At 41.7% G+C, this 23,179-nt stretch overlaps 1 protein-coding gene across 4 annotated transcripts in view; it reads left to right on the plus strand.

Moving 5' to 3' along the window:
• Window positions 1–23,179, plus strand: part of sh2b3 (SH2B adaptor protein 3) — a 71,224-nt gene that overhangs the window by 2,536 nt on the left and 45,509 nt on the right. For 2 of the 4 annotated variants that reach the window (XM_074637421.1, XM_074637423.1), the window contains exon 2: window positions 21,471–22,700. In XM_074637421.1, the coding sequence (XP_074493522.1) occupies window positions 21,498–22,700 (1,203 nt within the window). In that variant the 5' untranslated portion in view covers window positions 21,471–21,497. Of the gene's footprint in view, window positions 1–21,467; window positions 22,701–23,179 lie in introns of all 4 variants that reach the window. The other 2 variants (XM_074637424.1, XM_074637422.1) reach the window with 1 other exon arrangement.

Below are 23,179 nucleotides of genomic sequence, written 5' to 3' on the forward strand. Positions count from 1 at the left end.
CTCAGAGACGGCGGGCTTCAGCTCGGCTCTGATTGGTTGTTTTCCTCCGGTCTGTGAAATCCTTGCAGATGCCGTGAAGAGCACCGGAGGACACAGAGGCACATGATTTTTTTCAGATTACCTGTCTCATGCACTACTGTCATGATATAGTGACCGTTTTATAAAAATAACTTTTTTTAATCATATTTGCTCCATTTCTACCCACTGCTGCTTTAAAGGTCCAGTGTGTAAGATCTGGCGATATCTAGCAGTGAGGTGAGGAGATTGCAACCAACTGAAGCCTCTCCTGTCAAGTGTGTTGGAGAGCTACGGTGGCTGATGCGAAAACGCAATGTAGTAGGTCATCTGGAGCAGGGCCAGTGCGTAGAGTGTGTGTGTGTGTGTACATGGGAAGTGAGTGGTGAAGCAAGAGAGAGAGAGCAGAGGCATCAAAAGTGAGTAACGTAACGACTCCGGCCCAAGCAGGAAAAGTTAAGTGTTTGGTTTGTCCTTTGTGGGCTCCTGTAGAAACATGGCGGACTCCATGTAGAGAGGGGACCCGCTCCTTATGTAGATATAAACGACTCATTCTAAGGTCACAAAAACACGATTCTTATTTTCAGGTGATGATACACTGAAGAAAACCTACTTATTAATATTATATTCCATTTCTGCCAATAGATTCCTCTAAATGTTACACACTGGTCCTTTAAGTCAATTGTTGAATGCAGGACTTAAAAAGAGTTTTTACACTGTCATATTACTTTTACTTAAGTAAATCTGAGTACTACTTCCACCACAGCTTTTATATCACAATATCCATACACAGTGTCTCCCAAAGGTCAAAAACATACTCGGGAGGGCTTCCTCCATCTGCCAGCCTGTTTCCATCACAATAATTCAACAGTCCTCAGTTGAACTCAGACAGAGCCAGAGCATTGTCAAATATAATAAATCCAATGTTAGCTGACTGACTAACATGGCTAACCGTTGGATGAGCTCTGGTTTTGTTACACAGGCAGCTGGCAGCAGAGCCACAACTATCAGTTGTTTGGGCTGGTTTATACACAGTGTTGTACTGTTTATTTGACTGTCACACCTGGCTGCCTTCTTGTTGAGTGAATAAGAGCGGATGTTACTGTACAGTTTGTGCTGTTCCTTGGGATAGGTTTTGAGAGTTTGGAGCAAACTGAATGACGGCAGACTGAACTCATGAACCACTGCTTTTGTTAAAATACGTCAAAATATATTTGGGCAGCCAGTTACTAGACTTTGGTGTTGCCATGCAGATTGTGAGATATTATTTTGAAAAATCCATTGACAAATAATCGGTCAGGAATATCTGTTTTATGTAGAGCTGCTACAATGAATTGATTAATTGATAGTTGTCAACTTTTAAATTAATCGGCAACTGTTTTGATAATCAATCAATTGGTTTGAGTCATTTTTTAAGAAAAAAAAGTAAAAATTCTCTGAATCCAGCTTCTAAAATGTGAATATTTTCTAGTTTCTTTACTCCTCTATGACAGTAAACTGAATATCTTTGAGCTGTGGACAAATCATTGAGGATGTCATCTTGGGCTTTTGGGAAACACTGATCACCATTTTTCACCATTTTCTGACATTTTATAGACCAAACAACTAATCGATTAATTGAGAAAATAATCAACAATGAAAATAATCGTTAGGTCCAGCCCTAGTTTTATGGCTAATCCAGCAAATGAAATACCTGACAAATCAAGGTCCAATATTTTGAAGTAGCTCTTCTCATTGCTTTGCAACATGACCTACAATGGCCTGGGAGATATTAAAGGGATAACTACTGCAGTATAACAATATGACAAATTTATATTGACTCATTGCATCGTATGTCTTCATATCGCCCACCTTTACAAATTATCGGGTTACCAGCTGTGTCATACTGCCAGGCCTTCTTTAAAAATGTATATAATCTTAGATGTATGAAAACACATTTGCGGGGTTACCCTCTACAGTAATCCCAGCAACCTGCTGAGGTCTGCATTCTTTGTTGATTCAGTCATATAGATTTGACAGTTATCACATCTTGAGTCAGTGAAGCACAATAGACAGAGAAACATGCCTCTAGGGTGGGGAAGTAACGCCAGCTAGACTGTGCGTAGTATTTTCCATGGCAGACAGGTTTAACTCAGTCGACCTCAGACAAAAGGTTGACTTTAATTTAAAGGTTCAGTGCAGCTCCAGATCTCTAATTGGCGTGTACAGTCGCAAATGTTTTCTGATGAATTTCAGAGAGTGTTTACTTCCCTACAGACTTCCTTGGTTTCTGACAGTTGGATATTTTGGTGCCGTCTTCACTTCTCTTTTGCTCAGTGTGGTACGAACAAGAGAAGTTCTGTTCTGGCGCCGTGCGCAGCTTAACACAAATAACAGTAAACCTTACAAATGTAATGACAAAGGATGACGTAGGGTTATGCAATTAATCGAATTTCAAATACAATTTTGGCTTCTAACGATTATTAAAATAAGATAATCGACATAAAATGATTATTGTGCCCCATTCCGTTTAGCAAGGACGTCTTGTGTTATAAATCCCGCGCACCCCTTTCCTTTAAAACATTGCGCTTTCAGGGACGGCCGCTTGGCGAGGGTAGATCCGCTGGTGGGAACTCTCCCCGGCGCTGGCTGTCCCTCCTTGGGCGCAGTTCCTCTGTGGTGGTGCGCCGCAACAGGCTCTAGGTTGATCAGTGCCCCTCGCCCGGACCTCTGCGCTTAGTGCTTGCTGGGCCCTTTCTCCCTGCGGGGAGGGACAGAGCTCCCTGCTCGACTGTCAAACGAGGCGGACTATCCTCAGTGCCGCGATGTCGGCAACCCACCCGAACCGTCTTGAAACATGGACCCCGTCTCGTTCACCATCCTCTGTGGGTGTGGCTTTTTTAGCCGTGTCATCACCATTTATATCTACACAACCAATGTGTTTATGATTAAATTGTTTACTAGAGCACATAGTTCTTCATAGATTGAGCCTCCTAAAATGTACGCTACAAAATGTTCTTTCTAAACGCGTGATGTTTCTAAAGTCAATGAGTATTTGAGTGTTAAATAAACGGGATCTCAGTATTGACTAAAATAATCTTGATTATGATTTTTGCCATAATGGAGCAGCGATAGGATGACGCTTGTTCAGCATGATTATATTGAGATTTTCTGCAACATGACATGATTACTTGGTTGGGGATCTTATGCGCCACAACATACTGTAATACGAAACACAATTTCTTGGTTGCCGTCTGAGACATCTTTCCTTGAAAGAAAAGAATGCAGCTTCTTGGAAATCTGACATTTTTGAAGCGTTGTGCACATTTGATACACACGTTATGCATACATGTCGTTGCAGTCGTAGAAGAAGTGCAAAAAAGTGGTGGACTCTGCAGTCGGCTATCAGCCATGGATCAGACAATATCATGGTTCAACGCGATGAGATGATATTGGACGCCAGCTCTTTTGCTTCCCTCAGGGGTTCTAAGAAATCCACTGATGAGACCACGAGAGAGGTCTGACCCACAGCGGCCCTGTGGGGAGAGGAGAAAGAGAGGAAATGAGAAGGAGGAAGAGGGAACCGTGGGAGAGAAATTGGCAGGCAGACAGGAGTAGGAATCTGCAAAAGAAGAATGAAGGAGAAAGACGCTAGATGCAGATTAGGGCAGAAAATGGAAGAAAAATAAAGCACTTTTCCGGTGTCAATAGACGGGTTTCTTGTATACAAACATTACTGGGTGCGTGCACACTCGTGCGCATTCGGGGGGCAAAACTGCTTTGGCAGCTGTTGTAATCAATGTAGATTTCGCATTGTTTGTACATTCTTGTACCAGTCACACAGCAGCTCTTTGTATGTCGGGCAGGTGAGCATCAACATTAGACCCCTGACGGCTCTCCATTAAATAGGGTGTTGCTGGTTGCTATCTAACGTTAGCGGTTAGCCCTCAGTCGGAAACGTAACGCCAAAAGACGGTACAATATTGCTGATATGTCCGATTCAAATTTAAGCGAACGTTAGCTTCCACGGCCGCTTGTTGTTGTGACCGCGGAGGAGGAGGAGCAGCTGCCCCTTTAGACTACCAGACGTCTTCCATTCAAAACGTTGTAACGTTACCAACATAACGCAGTGAGCTTTCCCCCGCCGTAGTCGCGTAACGTTACACCAATTTAGAGCCGTAACGAAGTCTCAGATTTAGAAGTTAGAAGTTTTAAGGCATAGTCGCTAAATATATATAAATATTTCCTTAGAGTGTGAGTCAATCACCCTGATGTTGATCGGTTCATTTTTATCGATCTGTGGAGCATGACAGCTCGCCATGACCACCTGCTGCTTTGCTAGCGCAGTGTGACTAGAAGGCTTTTGCCCATCAGGCCTGTATCCGTAATCTCCTTCTGTTTTTTTAGCAAAATCACGTGACCCCCTTCGGAATATTCAACATTTTCAATCCATCTTTTCTGTGGTTGGTGCAACAACTGCTTTGGAGCTTGGCTCTGCTTAGACCTGCCGTGCTTTCTGCCCCGTAGCTGCGCGCTCATCACTGTGATGACGTTGCACAGAAACCCGTCTATTGGGACCTTCTACAGCTTGACAGGCGTTTTCTAGCAGTTTGTGTACATATGTGTGTGTGATTTGACTCACACAGCACTTGGCCACCCAAACAGTTACGCTTAAATACCTCAGACTTAAATGTGGACCACAAAAACACACACACAAACACACACAAGGCATGCTGTAGTAGGGTTAAGTTTTTGCGTGTGTGTGCATGCATTTATGCAAGCGTTTGGGTGGGGGGGGGACGACACATACGTGCCTGTGTGCCTTTTCAAAAGCAGCAATAATTAGAGACTGTGTGTATAGTTGCGTGTGTTTACCCCGATGCGCCCCTGTTCTTGTTGGAAGAATGTTGATTATAGGCCCGATTTAGCTGCAGCAGAATGAGGATGTCGCTTAAAACGGGTGTGCTTTTAGGCTGTGTAGTTGCAATGCATTAATGGATCTGTCTCTGTGTGTGTTTGTGTGTACACAGTGAGGACGCAGGATGGGGTCAAGAGTTTGGCTTTTGTCAAACTTTAGAAAAGAAACACACCCCGAATGTTTGCTTTTCACTCATGAGAAGTTTCACGAGTGCATACATGTAGAGCTGCAGTGATTAGTCGATTGATGGATTAGCTTATCGCCAACTATATTGACAATCGATTCATCGTTTTAGTATTTTAAAGCAAAAATGCCAAAACATTCTCTGGTTTCAGCTTCTCAAATGTGAGGAAGTTTTGCTTTTCTTCGTCAAATTTGACAGTAAATTCAAAATCTTTTGCTCTTGTACTGAAGACAGCACTGTGGCCTCTGAGAAACAATTTTTTACACATTTTTTAATATATTAATCGCTAGTTGCAGCCCTACATACATGCATGTATTAAATGGCCCTTTGTGTGTTTAGTCCTGTGTGTGTGTGTGTCATGTGTAAGTTGAAGAAGTGAAAGTAGGAACACATTCTCACGCAAAACATACAATTTTCATCATGCCATGTAAGTTTCTTCCCAACACACACACACACACACACGTACACACACACACACACACACACACACACACACACACACACACACACACACACACACACATCTTAAATACTATCATGCGTCTGCACAATTCACAATGAATCAGAAACACATCTCGAGTACGGATGACTCATTCATAAAGTGCTTGTGGATTTCAGCCAGAGATTTCTGTCGAGCTCTCCCCGGCTGGAACATTTGAGTCTCGAATGCTTGAATTGGCTGAATTGTATTGATTTGTCTCAACAGACTTGTGAATGATGGATTGTTGTTTTCAGCTTTCAGAAACTAAGGCTGTGTTTAAGGGTTCCAGTAAGAAGTTGAGGTCAGCTTTTGGTGGCTTTGTAGCCGAGAAACAAACTTAAACTGTTTAGCTATTCCGTGTATGAGTATTTAATGTTCTGTAATATGTGCAGTCAGTCCGTGTTTATTTTGCCATGGCTCAAAGTGTGTGTGCAGGAAAAAGTGTATGTGCATGTGTGCAGTTTTTCTTCATTTTAACATCGTGCACAGTATATTGAATACGATTTGTGCAGTGCTCTCCCCTGCAGGATCATGCGTGGGTGTGTGTGCATGCATATTTCAAACATTATTCAGATTCAGGTTTGTGTAGTTGCGTAGTAAAAGTACTAGCAGATTTATTTTAGAAATTCGAATTTGTGCCTTTTTTTAAAAATCAGCATATGCTTTTTAACTTTATGGAAAATAAGAATGTTATATTATGACTCAGTTTCATCTTATTTTACCCTGTAATGATTGTATTGAAAGGCAAAAAACTATGGCCGTCAAAGTTAACTCGATAATAACGCGTAATTTGTTTTAACGCCACTAATTTCTTTGACGCAAAGCTAGAGTGAAGATACTGACATCATATAAAACTATGAAACCTAAGGAATCTAGTGGTACCAACCATGTTTTTTTCTAGCTTGTCGCAAAGGAGGTAAATAACGCTCCAAACTTACTCTAAATTTTGGCAAGGAAAAACTGGCATGGCGATATTCAAAGGGGTCCCTTGACCTCTGACCTCAATATATTTGAATGAAAATGAGTATTATTGGTACCCGACTTTACAGACATGCCCACTTTATGATAATCAATATGCAGTTTGGGGCAAGTCATAGTCAAGTCAGCACACTGCTGTTGTTGCACATTTGCATAAAGCAGCATATTTGTCCACTCCCATGTTGAAAAGAGTATAAAATACTTGACAAATCTCCCTTTAAGGTACATTTTGAACAGATAAAAAATTTGCAATTAATCGCAATTCACTATGGACAATCATGCGATTAATCGGGATGGTGTATTTAACAGTTTGTTGGTCAACAGAAAATGAATCCTCTTTAATCCTTAATAGAATATTTTGGGGATGTGGACTGTTGGTCTAACAGTCAAAAAATGACACATTTGAAGATGTCTCCTTGTTTTCTGGAAAATCGTGATGGATATTTCCACTATTTTCTGACAGACCAAAGAATGAATCAATGAATAGAGGAAGAAATCCGCAGACTAATCAATAATAAAAAGTAATATCAACCATGTCGCTCAGCCCAAAACATCAGTTTTTAGAAATGGTAGCAGGGCGTACTGAAGGGACAAAACACAGGAAGGAAAAAAAGCATTAAATGACAGGTTGTTTGTGATGCCTGATGGTCACTACTGACCTCATTCCTTTAGTCTCCCCTCCTCACACAACACATCTATCCATGCAGCCAAAGCCAAAACTTAACTTCTCTCTTTTCATTATGTCTCTGGGAGCCCTATATTTTAGTATTTCCTTGACATGCCAGAGTCTGTCTTTGCAGGCTAATGATAGACTGCAGACTGTGCAGAGACATTCTGTATTAGTCATTGGTAGGATACCGGACAGCTGGAAGGATGCTTGTTAGTGAAAATTGTACTCCTGGACATATAATGATCATATACTGTTTTTTTTTTTTTTTTTAAGGTAAACCCTAGATTTGTTTCCGTTGCAGTAGTGATGGTCAAAGTGGTCTGAGACTCCAGTTGGTTTCCTACTTTTAATCCTCGCTAGTGCGATTTCCTTTCTTCTCACAGACCCGGGCTTTTAGTTTTGTTCCTTTCCCAACCCGCCTCCCTCTCTCTGTTCCCAGACCACAGGAAATGACCAGAAAGCGGCCAGGCTTTATTTCTGTGCGTCTCAAGAATAGCAGCATTGTGATGTGTTGGAGCCTGCATTGTTGTGGGAAAGTAGAGCTAGAGAATACTCTAACCAAAACAAAACCCCCATCTACCCAATAGTATTTTGCCTACGCATGTGCGATACAAAAGATACGTCTCCACTGGTTCACAGCTGTTACTGCCTCTTGTTTTCTTTTATTTATTATAAGAGATAGTTGCAGTTTCAAGATGCAGACTGTTGTAAACAAAATAAATATTGATGCATATTTTGACGTGATTATGATTTAGAATAATGTCTACGTTTCCTGGACGTAGTCACACATGTGTACTTACGCTAACTTTGCCAAGTCTGTCGCTAGCTCTCCCCCATTAGCTCTGTTGTCTTTATCCATCCATGATCAGCTCCATCGGGGCTGTTTGAATGCATTTAACATAAATGTCAGTATATGGGTGCTCTACAGTAGTAGCGTCGGCTGATTTGACCATAGACTCAAATGAAGCAAAGAAATCGATGGCATTAAAAAATCAATTTTCAAATCGTAGAAGAAAATTGCAATACATAGGTGAATCAAATTTTTTTTCCCAACCCTATTGTCTTCTGTATGCATTTAGAACATCTTTTTATCCTTTACTGATGATGGTTTATATTTGAAATAGACTCTAGTTGTGATGTAGCTGCAGGCTTTCCCTCGCTTGCTTTACCCTGAATCAGCTGACGCTTTCCTCAGGCTATGGGAAGTTAAAGCCGAGGGTTATCTCATGTTTCAGCGCTACTTCCTCCTTTACAATATGTTCTTCAATTATGTAAGCTGTGTGCGTCTCGCTTTCTGCTCTGTTCATTATCAAAGCTCTTTCACATCTCACTTCACACAAACAGGAACACTGAGACTCAGCCAATCCCATCACTGCGACTGTAGATCTTTTTGATGTAGGCCTTCTTCTTTAACGTAGCTGATCAGTAAGGCAATAAATACATATTTAAAAAGCCCTTTTATCTGCATGTAGCTGTGGTCAGGTTGATGCATAGCAGCTTGTTGCACTCAAGTATAAAACATGAAGTGAAACGGATGAAAATGGTCACATGGTGTCAGTTCACCTTAGCTGGTGTGTTGGCTAACAGAGGAACGGGCTGTTTTGCCTCTCACAACAATATTGACCTGTTTAGGTGGGAATCCCTGGCCTTTTCCCTCTAATAACAACTTGCATAATCCAGTAGTTGCTTGTGCGTTAGTACTTCTTGATGTCCCTCTTGTATTTTGCAGAAATTTCATGTAAGGCATGGATGGAATACAGCTGCATATATTTATAATGATCCCCACAATTATAGTTTTTTCACTGTTTCACATTAAACTTGATTTAAGCAGGTTTCTAATGCTCTACCTTTTCTTAGCGAAAGTATTAGGGCTTGGACGATACACCCATCTCCCGATTCGATACTATCACGATACTTGGTTGCCGATTCGATATGTATTGCGATTTTTTTAGTATGGCAATTTGATATTACGATTTATTGTGATTTTTGTTAACTTTTTTAATACTGGACCCTGGGCAAAAGTTAAATCATTCACTTCTAGGGACTTTTACTTTGGAAAATATCTAAATTGATTCAGTAAAAAACAATTTTCAGCATGTAGATAGTCAGAGATGTCCTGAAGTCAAATATATCAGTCATTGTCAGGCATTATTAATAGAAAATTTTCCAGCAACCCAAAAATCAAAGAATAGACATTTCCCTCACAAATTAGTGGTATTTTCTTTTTAATTTATAAGGGACATGTAATGTTTTATACTTCTCTTTATACATCCATAGTCATCTCCATCTGGGCTGTTTGAATGCATTTAACATAAATGTCAGTATATGGGTACTCTACAGTTGTAGCGTCGGCCGATTTGACCACGGAGATGAGAGTGACGGATGTCTAGCTCTGCTTTTCTTGGCAATGTGTGAAACCCAAAGTGTTCCCATACTTTACTGTATGTGTAGTGTTTACCACTTTGGATTTAACATGTGAGGGTGCAGGTCGTATCCACACAGACCCTCTGTTGTTTTTTGCTTTGTCCTTTCGGCTCGCTGCCGTTTGTTTTGGTGACGGATACGGAGCGGATGTGACGTCACGTTACTCAGACTACAACAATAAAGGCGGTAACTTCCTTCTACCTCCACACAGACTCAAATGGAGCAAATATATCGATTCTGGCATTAAAAAATATTTTAAAATCGGGAAAAAAAATCGCGATACATGGGTGAATTAATTATTTTTTTTCACCCCTAGAAAGTGTAGTGTAAAATACAGTCAGTGCATTCAAATTATTTTGTTACAGAAGATGAATTAAAAATTGTGATAGATAATCGTGACCTCATTGGTCATTGCATGCAGCTCGGATTTGATATCTTTCAACTGCGCTCAAAGTCTCAACTTTGATTGTTGATTGTCAGCAACCTTTTATATGTGCAAATACCACCTTTCATCCTTCAGCACCACCTGTCTTTTCCATGTTGATGATGATGAATATTTTTATTATGTTGATAAGAAGGGCAGTAGTGGGAGGGTGCCTCTGGAGCCAGCATTTTGTAATTGTTTACTTATTAGCGGTCTTAAAAACCTTTCAAGGGCGCTTTCACAAGCCAACATTTAGTCTATTTTTATCGATGCAGTTTGTCTGGTACCGGTCCGAGCCGTTTGTGAGAGGTGGTTTCTTTACATTTGTTATCATTAAGCAGTAGGAGGTGATGCCTCACTCTGTCCATTGTCTGTACCTATGGTCTTGTGATGCCGGGAGGAAGTGTGGATCATATGGCGGCCAGCTCAGCAGTTTAATCTCTCTGTGGAGCTGAAGTCTCTTTACCACTTCTGACCATATTTTCATTGAAAAAAACAACCCCATTGATTTTGGAGCTTCATTAACTCTGCTGGGACAGGACAACACTGACTGTATAGGTATGCCCGTTAAGGTATGCCTCATAGGCTGGGTCACAACAACACACAAGCCAACAGGTACTAATCTTTAAGACAAAGTAAAGACATGCCCTCCCTCTCCCCCTGGAGGTTGTAATGTTGAGTATCTCACTCTTAGTCTTTTATTATTTCAAATGAATCTAGACCTAGTGCCTATCCCATTCCCTAAACTGTTTAAGAGGCACCTCTACTGGAAGTGCTGTAAATAGGTATAACAATCTTGGAAGGATATTCATATTAATTGTCCTTATTCTGCTACAGAGAGGGAGTTCCACCTACACAGATCATATAGTTTCCTATTAATCTGCTTGTAATTAACATCATACAGCTGTGACAGGTTTTTCATTGAGATCCAGGTACTTAATGTGTGATTGATTTATTGCTTATCCATCAGTTTTTGTGAATGAGCGTGAATGAGTGTTTTGGACATTGAGTGTTTAATCAGAATAGCTCCCATCCCATACTTCCCCAGGATGTTCATTAGCAATGGTACAACAGAATCAGGGTTCTATATATTCGGAAGATAACTTTTTTTCTCCCCCTCTACCTTGACTTTGTGTATGGAGCCTCCATGCAAAACGGTGATGTACGTCTCCGCGTGACTGGTGGAGGCTGTGCAGCCATCGGCCACTATCGGAGTCCAGTCCCACCGATAACAATAGTTTGTAAAATGTATCGGCCAAACTGATTTATCAGTCTACCTCTAATTTATATCGTCATTATAGTGCCTTGATCCGAGCCATATTACCTTTACACAGTCAGCTGGCTGTGTATGAAGACCAGTTGTTTTTTTCAGCGCGCACATGAAACAGACAGCCAGCGGACCGCGAGGACATATTCGCTGAATTTGACGAAAAGTGTATTAGATTAGAATCAGCGGAGGCATTTCATCTTTTGTTTAATATAAGTTTATATTGAAGTTGTCTTGGCAACATATCTTATAGGTCACCCAATATTAGGCTATTTAATATGCTATTAATTAATTAATTTGGCATATTTCCAAATAGGACATTTTTTGCCGTTGATCTTTTAATCTGTCAGACAACTACACATGATACCGGCAAAAAGCCGGCATATGCTGGCTAACGTAAACACTGGAGAGATTTTTCTTGCCGTTGGGGAGGATCAGATTGTTCTTATGCATTGTATGAATATTTTACAAAACCCAAATCTTCTCATAACTTCAAATAAAAAAAAGTCCCTTCCAACTGAGTCAAAAGCCTTCTGAGACTGAGGCTCGATTTTCCGCTTGAAATGTGATTCATAATATATATATAAGGCTCTCCTTATATTATTGTTTGCCTATTCTTTATAGAGCCTATCTGGTCCTCTTCTATACTGTGTCCATTTTCTTATTAACCAATATGGCTACAAACAGTTTATATTCTGTGTTTGAAACACTGATCTGTATCCTTTACAGTCTGTTTTATCTTTTTCTTCCTTTGCTACGACTGATATTGGTGAACACATGTAAAAAGACCAGTTTTTGTTCGTTAAACCTGTAGCTCACACAAATTAATTACAATCACATGATATTTTAAGTAACTGCTATTGTACTTTGATATTCTGGTACTCTTTCAAACCCTGATGTAAGAGTGTATTTTGGTATGCCGTGTGTGTGTGTACGTTGTCTTTGCATGTGTGCACTGGTCGCAGCTTGCCAGGGCAGGGCTTCCTGTTGCTGTGATCGCTGCCCAGGCAGAGCAGAGCTCCTTTGGTCTCTGTTCCTCTTTGGCTTTGCCACCTGGACCTTCACCCACAAACGCGGCGCCACCTCCTCTTCTCTCGCCTTTCTCCTGCTCCGTTTTTCCTCACTTCCTGCCTGCCTTCTCATTATCCCCTCATCTCTCTTTCTGTCTATCCATGTGACCCTTGTTTCTCTGTCTCCTCCTCTTCCTTTTCATGTTTGACTCCCTCACTCCTCACAGCCTCCACCTCCTCCCTCCTCCTCACTCTCTTCTTAATAAGCCCCGAACTCCTGCTCTCACACACTCACTTACTCTCTCCCTGCTTTGTAAATGTATCCCCTAGCTCTGTGATTCATTCAGTGATTCAGAGAATGAAAATTCAAAGGTGGTAACAATCTGTTTTTCATCCCGGACGTTGTGATGCACATGTTGCCGCATTTTCTTTTCCAATTTATTTATTTTTTCCACTCCAGTTTTCCCGTAAAAACTGGAGTGTTTGATGTCTCAGAGAGCCTTGATGCCACGCAGTCTAATTGAGTTGTAAGCAATAGATTGGATCCGGCTGATCTTGGTAATAAGGCCAGGGCTATATAAAGGTCAGAAGGATGTGGCTTTGCTGTAAATTGCATTTTATATAATGAGTATGACAATTAGGAGCACATCCTATTTTTGAACAACCAAACGCTGCATGGAGGTGTACATGTGCGCACATTCTCAGACGAGTTAGTCACACGCACACACATGTCTGTCTGTGTGCGTTAGAAAGAAGATGTGTATGCATGTTTAAGTTAAGTATGCCTATTAAAACATGGAGGTAGATGTCATGCAGAGGTACTTTTTTTTTGCAATTATTTTTCTTGATTAATTTATCTTTTGGTCTTTAAAACATAACATAATTGGGAAAAATTACAACTTCCTGAAGCCCAATGTGACATCTTCATATTTCTTTTAAAAAGGATTTTAGTCCAACCTCAGGAGAGACATATTCCCATGTCATGAAATCAGTTCTTTAATCAATTAGGATTACAGTGTAAACTTGCATTAGTAAGTTACAGAAGAGACAACCTTCCTAAAATCCACAGTGAGAGTGCATTAGGGCTGTAACTAATACCTTTTTCAGTATCTATTAATCTGGTGATTATCTTGAAAAATAGTGAGAAAATAGTGAAAAATGGCCGTCACAGATTCCCAGAGGCCAAGATAAAATCTTCAAATTGTTTTGGTCTCACTAACAGCGTAAACCTCAAAGAGATTAAGTTTACACTAATCAGTGGGCAACTCCGGGGTCTGAGAAGTGAAGCCATTCTTCCTAATAGCCAGCAGGGGGCGACTCCTCTGGTTGCAAAAAGAAGTCTGTTCATATAGAAGTCTATGAGAAAATGACCCTACTTCTCACTTGATTTATCAGTAAATTATAGTCCCATTTAGAGTATAAAATAGACCATAAAGCAGGGTATGATTTTGGGCGTGGCTACCTTGTGATTGACAGGCTGCTACCACGGCGTTGTCCGGTCTGGGAGTTGTCCGTGTTTTCGTCTTAGAACTTTAACCCTTTCACAGTTTGTTTTCAGTTCATGAAAGTTAATTGTGACATTTTGGTTGTCTAAAAATGTCTTATTCGGCCTTCGGTTGTACTTAGCTCCACCCTCTCGTGTCACTTCTTGTTTCAAAAAACCAAGATGGCGTTGGCTAAAAATGCCGAACTCGAGGCTTCAAAACAGCAGTCCACAAACCAATGGGTGACGTCACGATGACTACGTCCACTTATTATATACAGTCTATGACTGTAACGTAAGAAGCACTTACAGTACTGTTTGGGGGTCTTTTCCATTGATTTCGACCCAGTCTTAGGCCCTGTCTACACGTATACGGATATTTTTAAAAACTGATATTTTACGCTCCAGGGATCCCTGGCATCACTCTGCTGTCATCAACTGTCTCTTTACATGCATAAATGAGGAAAGGTAGGTCATTCAGGATTATGTCCACAGCCCTTCTGAGTGCTCCAAACTTCGCCTTCAATCGCCTAAAAGCCCATTCGATCACCTTTCAGCCTCGACATGTTTAATGTGTTCCCTGCTTTGGCCTCCTGTGACTTAAACATTTTTCAAATGTAAAGTAGTAATTGTTAGCAGTGTTAACAAAACGTAAAAAAGTAACCAGAGTTTTTACAAATCTGCACCTTTTGAAGGCGTTTTCAAAAATATCTGTTTTTGTGACCCAAAACTCTGTTAGCGTGTGGATGAGAGGCCAAAATGTAGAGGAAAATATACATTTTTAAAAATACCTGTATATGCATAGACAGGGCCCAAGTCTTTCTTTACAACCAGTGACCATTAGAAATACTGCATCTTTGCACTGGCTTCAGCATGTAGCTATGGCAGCTACCGCCAGCTATGAATACATGACCTGAAAGCTCAGAGACCTCTTCTCTGTCTATGTGTGTCTGTGTGTGTGTGTGTGTGTGTGTGTGTCCATTGCATCAAACAAGAGCTGCTCCCAGCTGGGGACAACAGGGAGCACACAGTGGTGTGTGAGAGCTGATACCAAGCTCTTGAGATATAAATAGGACCTCCCTACAACAAGGCTTCCACCAGCAGCACTGATAATTCTCTGTGTTGTGTAGGCCTCCGTCAATGTGTGTCTTTGTAGATTTTAATTTCCTGTTTTTTCACAGAAATGAATGCCATCTCTCTTATTTTTTTAAATTTTAATGTTATGGTGGTAATGTTTATGTTGGTCTAAGGCTTAAGCTTGGCAGTGTGTGTATTTCAAAGACGATGCTGGTTTCAAGGATATTGCATCTTGGCTCTTCTCCCAATAGGCCATAGCCAGGATACTGTGTACTGGCCACGTCAGACGTTCTGCTAGCTCTTCCATTTTTGACATTTAGCGAGAACAGAATTTCACTGCATCACACATTCATCCCCAATGTGTCCGGAGCTTTATCCAAGGTTGTGTTAAAAATCAACTCCGGGAGCTGACACGAGTCATGAGGTTACTCGTGCTGAGAAGATCAGTTCATGTGTGTCTTTCACGCATCCTGTTTCCTTCCAGCATGATTAAAATCAGCTTTAGGCTGTCCCCAGTACAAAATAACCTTAGTTCCACTTCTGCAATTATTTTCATTATTGATTCATCTGCTGATTAGTTTCTTGAATAACTAAGATATTCAATTTACAATGATGGTAAACATTTGAGAATGTTTGGATTTTTTTGCTTTAAAATCTAGTTGCTGATTAATTATCTGTTAATTGACTAATCGATTAATCGACTAATTGATCCAATTTGGTAGACCTCATGTCAGAAGCTCAGATAAACAGATTGTAGTATGTCTCTAAATGTTAGTCAGCTGCAAGCTGCTTTCCTGGCGAGCCATCTTTTTTTCATAGCACCTGTTTGACGTGTGCATCTGTCCAAAAAAAGGTAAATGACTTCTAAGAAGTGCTGTCAATCGATTAAAATATTTAATCGCAATTAATCTCATGATTGTCCATAGTTAATCATGATTAATTACAAATAAATCACACATTGTTTCTGTTCCAAATGTACCTTAAAGGGAGATTTAGCAAGTATTCAATACTCTTATCAACATGGGAGTGGGAAAATATGCTGCTTTATACAAATGTATGTATATATTTATTATTGGAAATCAATTAACAACACAAAACAATGACAAATATTGTCCAGAAACCCTCACAGGTACTGCATTTAGCATAAAACATATACTCAAATCATCACGTGGCAAACTGCAGCCCAACAGGCAACAACAGCTGTCAGTGTGTCAGTGTGCTGAGTTGACTATGACTTGCCCCAAACTGCATGTGATTATCATAAGGTTGGCATGTCTGTAAAGGGGAGACACCTGGGTACCCATAGAACCCATTTTCATACACATTACTTGAGGTCAGAGGTCAACGGACCCCTTTTCCTGTCCAAAATTTAGGTTTAGGTTGGAAACATTATTTAGCCTCCTTCACAACAAGCTAGTATGACATGGTTGGTACCAATGGATTCCTTGGGTATTCTAGTTTCATATAATGCCAGTAACTTCACTCTAGCTTTAAAACTGAGCCCACTGCAACCTAAAGATGTGTTAATGCGTTAAAGAAATTAGTGGCGTCAAAATGAAAATTGCGTTAACTTTGACAGCCCTACTGTGTTGTCGATGTCACCGTTTGCTATTTTAAACAACAGTGGTTGAGCTGCAGCCTCTGTACTTTCACAGTCATAGGTGGAACATACACCAGTAGCATTTGTTTGGTTAAACTGTATTTCTTTCTTGTACACAAACCTGCAACTGATGTCGACATTGGCCACTGAGTTGCTCAGGACAGCAGTTTCTCAGGCTGCTTGTGGTGTTCGATGCTGCAGGAAAAGCTGCGCCAGATTTCTGTAAAGCACACGAGAGAGACAAATAAACCAATCACTGTGCTTGTGTGTGTGTGTCACAGTGAAGAATGTAGTCATTGAGGAAGAGGAGGAGGGAGTGATGAGTAAAGTGAGGAAGAAAGAAAGAAACGAGGGAATGCAGGACTCTATTGTGCAGGAATGTTTTCCATTTGCAACCTGTCATCCCCCCCTGCTTAACGCTGTCTAGCAAAACAATAATACGATAACAAAGCGCCAAGTTGAGGTCAGAGGTCCTGGATAAGAACAGAGGAAAGAGACACACGATTGTATTAGCCTTTTTGTTTTCCCTCACAACTTGAATGTCAAGGTATAAGTAAAGGAAGCATGAATCCAAACACATCTGGAGATCTTCATACTAGAGGACAGAGAGGATGAAAAGAAAGGGAAAACCATGGGAACAGAGACGGCCGAGCCCCCAGAGGGATACGGCGAGAGGAAGTGGGTGTCTGCATGTGTGCATGTTCTGTAGTCTGTAGTCAGTGCTGAGTCATCGCTGGGCTGGCCAGGCAGATAGAAACTAGCTTCTGGAGGGGCCAGCTGGAGGGGCACAAGGGGGCACGTACTGAGCATGCTCCAAAAAGTACAGGAAGGGAATGGGTTGTTGTGACAGGACATATCCAGGAACTCTAGTGACGCAATATTTCACGGTGCCAAGCTTTCACTCCCACACTGACGCACGTGTCCCCCCTGGTATGTTTCACGATACACGATAAAAAATTTGCAGGCTTGTTGCGTGACACGATCTCAAGTATTCACGACTCTCCTTCTGACGAATGTCGTCATTTAGGACACGGAGGAGAGAGATGTTAGCCGAGAGATAACGAGACATGTTGCTCCATGTTTGGCCCGACCACAATTATTTCTTGTGGTTTTCTGTGATCTGTTGGACCACAGTCTGTGACTCGTCCCCCCACCCCCCGCCCACCACCATACATACACACACTCGTATGCACGCACACACTCGTACTTCCTGTATTTAGAATAGACCCCTCTGTGCTGCACTGGAGGAAGATGGTATGTACCTGTACATATGCCACATGTTGTAGTTTGAGAATCATAAACCCTTGTTAATGCTACTGTGGCTGATGTCTTACTGTGGGTTTATTCAACTTGCTCTTTTATGGGAAGCATGGGTAAAAGCAGCTGTATAGAAATGAGCTACAATTGTTATATAGTGCATGTTTGGATCTTTTAAAACATCTTCAGCTCTTCAGACATCAATGTTTTCCTGCCAGTAAGTGTTTCATGATGAGGTATTCTACCATCAGCTTTAATTAAAATGGTCAACCATTACCACCCTATGCAACAAATGTAACTGCAAAATCCTATCATGTTTAAAATCAGGCAAAGTTATTTCCCGAAACCCGTTGATGAAACTTTATTTAAGTACGTATAAAGGTCACTCTTTTGCTATATGACAGCTGTGTGAGCATCTAGCAACTGCGGTCATGGGCTGTCTGCATAAACCAAGAAGCTCCAGTGTTGCATCAGCTAAGGCCTGTTGTGGTACTTTGAAAATGTGTCCTCTTCCTCCTTCTAATCATCTGTAACTATGGGTTGAGCGTACTCGGGGTCAGCAGTGTATGCACACGATGAAGGACAGAGGTAGGGCTCTCATCTAGCTTATTGAATACATGCATCCTGTTTCCTCTTTTCTGTGTGACTGTGGTTAACTCCTAAACCACTGCCTCATTTCTTTCTCATTACAAAAGTAGCAGTTAGTTAAAGATGCTCAATATGATATCCAGAGCATTAATATAGCATCAATCAACTATCTGCTATGTAAAGAAGAAAGATATAGGAGGAGTAATGTCTACCTGAGCAGAGAATGAAGTCACTCTCCCTCTGTTTGTGTTGTAATCCAAGCTTCTCTGTGCTTTGTTGACATAGCCGGGCCGGCCGTGTATGCTTTTAGTGCATGTTTGTGCATGTGAGCGTGCCCCACTCGCTAGCTCGGCCATCGCTCTTCACTGCTCTCATATGGCGGTTACAGCTGACAACGCCGTCCCATCCGATGGGCGCTGTTGCGGAAGCGTAGCACCACCCTCCGTTCTCCCCCAGGTTAACTCTGTTAACTCTGTCTGCACTGTTGCCGTTGTTTTCATGTTTAGTGCTATTAGCACCATTAGCCACGAGCCGCCGACTCAGCCATCGCCATGTTGAGAGCCGTGCAGAGGCAATAGGAAGTAGAAGAACAGGACAGTTGATTGTTGACTTCTTTCTGCACAGAATGGTGATGGCAATGTGATGCTTTGACACTATAGATGATGATGCTTTTATGTGGCCAATGAGGGAATTATGTCCATATTATAATGAGCAAAATCTACAGGTATTTACAAAGAAAGAAAAGCCTACTGATATGAAACTAGTCAGCATACAGTGTATCAGTATGCAGCATAGGAAGAAGAGAAGTGAAACAAAACACAGAACAGAGAATAACAAGTAGAGAGGCCAAGCTGAAGGAGGCCAAGCTGTCCAAGGCCACCCAAGCATCACTACCTCAATGTATTCAAGGAAAATCTCCCCAAAAATCCTAGAAAAATAAAGGCTCACTATATAATCGCAGCGTCTATGTTTTGAGTCCAGGAGGCCGGGAACTTTGTCACATTTCATCCCTCCTCTCTCATCCTTCATTTCCTGTCACATTTTTACAGTCTGCTCTCAAAGAAATGGCAAAAGTGGCCAAAACAATTTAGTATCTAGAAAAATGTATGACATTTTGTGACAATGGTCTTAAAAGTCGTTTTCTTAAGCCATTATATTAGCTTTTTAAAATATTTTTTTATCACGAACCAAGCGACAAAATAGGGTGCAGAGTAGGGCTGCATAACTAATCGAATATTAATCGCGATCATGATTTGGGCTTTCCACAATTAAATTAACATTATCGACTGCGATATCGACGTTTAAAATGCGTGCTCCGCTCATAGAAAACGCTGCTGCATAAATCAACAGCTAGAGATGAACCGTCAAACAGCAGCCGATTGAAGCCGGCCGGTTTTCAGCGGTCTCATAGTGTATATCCAATTTTTCACACATGTGTAGCTGCCACTCGAAGGTTTTACGTCGGCACACAGAGGCACAGTCGGTAACGTCTCACACACAAAATGTCGTCGTGCGGAAGTTCTTAAGTGTGAGTGAAGTAGACAGAAAGCTCACAATAACTGCAATATAAGCCAGGGAAGAACAACCTCAAAAACATTTGGAACAACTAACCTAATCAGACATATTGTTATGCATTCCCATGCATGCTGCTCAGAGCAATTACAGTGGCCAGCTCGTCTGACAGCACAAGAGCTTGCTAAAAGAGTTTCCATTGGGGTTACATTATGGTGTGTTGAAGCGCTGCTCAGTACAAATGAGTACTGGGCAATGGTAGATTATAAAGCTCATGATGCGTTCAAATGTAATCTTGTAAAATGTAGTTTTTGGCGAGAAACATGGATAATTCCAGTTGTCTGAAGATGTTTTCACAGCAATATAAAATATATAATAGAAAGGGAATTATGACCTGTTTAACTTCCTAACACTAGCCCTAAGCAGCTTTTAATATATAATTAGAACTACTACTGCCAAGATTTTTTAAATCAAAGCAAATATTTAAATAAAAATACTATTGCGTATTTCCTAATCATTTGAATTGTGTGTTTTTATGCAAATAACCACCATAGATGACAATAACAAGGTAAAAAGATAACAGGTAGAATTTTAGACAGTGGGAATGAAGCACAACATGGAAGTGAAAGCAGCTCTCTGTTTATTTAAATGTGAAATTGCAATCAAAAAATTGTCCCTAATCCATAAATAATCGTGATCTTAATATTGATCAAAATAATCCTGATTATCATTTTGGCCATAATCGTGCAGCCCTAGTGTAGAGTCAAGTGATCAGTCTGTGTAATGGCCCTGACATGATCATGGCTTTTAGAAGAAAAAAAAAAAGCAGAAGGAACATTGAAACAGGTCACATGTAAACACACAAACACACAGATGGCCGAGCAGGCAGTGTGGTTGATTGAGAAATTTTCGAACCGTACTTCCTCAATTCAGTGCCTCATTCAGTGTCTGTCCGAATGACTTATTGCTGTTTTCATTCATTTCAAATACTTCAGTCTGTCATCCATATAAGTGCAATTTGGAAGTGATTTAGTCATTTTTTGTTGACTCCACTTTCTCCTCCAGACTTTTGTAGAGTTTTCCTTAAATATATGCACTTACAGTGTTTTTCCTCTTGATTCAATTGACTGTTTTTCCTCAAATTGAATGGTTACCAATTGTCCTTTGAGTGAACTGAGGCCGTCCATATCTATTAAGACACTCTATGAATGGTTGATTGCCAGTGATTCTTTGCAGGCCCATGTAATCCAATTTGGGCTGTTTAAGATTGAGCACAGATAAGCTCAGACTTTTGGCTGTCCTTTCTCAATGTTTGAACTGTTTCAAACTTTCAAGTAGTTCAAAGAAATGCTCCGACTGTTTTGCCAGTACTCTAGTTCTTGCACAACACTCCACATTATCTTGATTTGCCTCTAATTACATTTCTATATCTCTCCTTTGTTTATCCCTCAATCATCTTTATTTCTGCTTCTTTTCTAAACCATCCATCCCTCCACTCTTGTCTCCAAATCAACCCCTTGACCCCCACCTCCTCTCCAACCATCCATTTCTCGTTTCCTCTTCCTTTTTCTGTCTCTTTTCAACCTTCCTTGTCTCGCAGCAGTGATTCTCAGCCGGTCTGGTTACTGCAATGAATGGTAACACTATCCATCCAGCCAACACCACCACAACAGCAGGAGGAGGCCCAGGCGTGGCAGCGCCCCCAAGAGGCTGGAGGGAATTCTGCGAGCTGCACGCCATCGCCACAGCCCGGCAGCTGGCCGGACACTACCGGAGCTTCGCCAGAGAGCGGCCACAACATGACGTGCTCCCACCGGAGACCTTCTCCAAGCAGTTCACTGACCTCTTCCAGCAGCACTTCTGCTGTGAGGTCGACAAAGATGGCACTCCGCTCAGTCAGAACACATGCTCCACCGCTACCGGTAGTTCTTCCTTTACCACTCTGGTGGCCCCTCCTCTTGCATCACAGGGTGTGATTGGTCGATTGCGGATCACATCTTTGTCTGCGGTGCAGGACTATCGAGAGGCGGGCCGACCAAGCGGAGGGGCTGCTCCGTTCACTGTGGTGTCACCAAAATTGGAGCCGGTGTTGGTGAGTCGGGAACCGGAGCAGCCGCTGCGATGTGCTGCAGGAAACCCCTCATCAGGAAACCCGGCGGTGCTCAGAGGGTCGACTCGTAGCATCGGCAGCGGGTCGCTGCTGATTCGTAGCCGTAGCAACGAGGACGTCTCTGGCACTGATCGAAGTCAGGTATCTGAACGATACTCCTCTGACTCCTCGACCTCCAACCCTGCACACGCTGACGTCACACATTTCTCTGTCAGTCAAATCCAGCAGACCGTAAGACGGCTCAAGACAGCTCTCAAGAAACGGCCCAGCCCCCCCTCATCCCGTCACCTGTCTCCTAGCAACCCCAACCCCGCCACAAACAACAGCAATCCCCCAAACAATGGTGACAGAGTGGGCGGGATTTCCTCCACAAATGACGAAGTGTCATCCTCCTCCTCTTCCTCCCATTCTTCCTCTTGTCTGATCTCTGAAGCCTCGCCCCCAGCCTCTTCACACATGTTTATGGCTGGAGTAGCCACTCACTTCCTGGATCGCTTCCGTTGGTTACGTGGTGGAAGCATGAGGCAGAGGAGGTCAGAGGTGAGCGGTTGCTGTAAAGAGGGCCAACTGAGGTACTTGCTGGTGGATGACACTATCTCAGACACTCAGCCCCGCTGGCAACGCTGCCGCCTGCTGGTCAGGAGGATCAGGGATGCACAAGTTGGAGGAAGAGGAAGAGGAGGAGGGGAGAGGTACCAGTTGGAGCTCTATGATCCTCCAAAGGTAAAAACATTTGCTCATGCTTACATTTATACACGCATATCTTATACAAACCAAGCAATTATTAGATGCATGTACACCTTGTGGGTGTAATTGTGGTCATGCATTATATGTCCATTAGATATATGATTCATCACTCTCTAAAACACACACTGAAACCTACACATTCATTGCACTGAATTTAAATAGTCTCATGTAGTCTTTATTGCCACTCCTAATGAAATGTTATAAATGGCGTCTAAAAAGGCTCAACAGCACTTTGGTTACCCAGGAAGGAGAGAGGAAGTTAGAGCTGGCTCAGTTCAGTGATTACTGAAATATATGTTGCATGCAATACCTGTGAATATTCTCAAATGAGCTAGAACCTTATTTGCTGTCTCTCTTCAAGTTGGTTTTGGTAGTAACGTGTGCAGCATTAGCAGTCAGCTGCACATTGTTGTACGTTATCGTATTTTTAGTTTTTGGATGATGAACGGTTTCAC

Source organism: Sebastes fasciatus, chromosome 6 (assembly GCF_043250625.1).
Source record: "Sebastes fasciatus isolate fSebFas1 chromosome 6, fSebFas1.pri, whole genome shotgun sequence".
NCBI lineage: Eukaryota > Metazoa > Chordata > Actinopteri > Perciformes > Sebastidae > Sebastes > Sebastes fasciatus.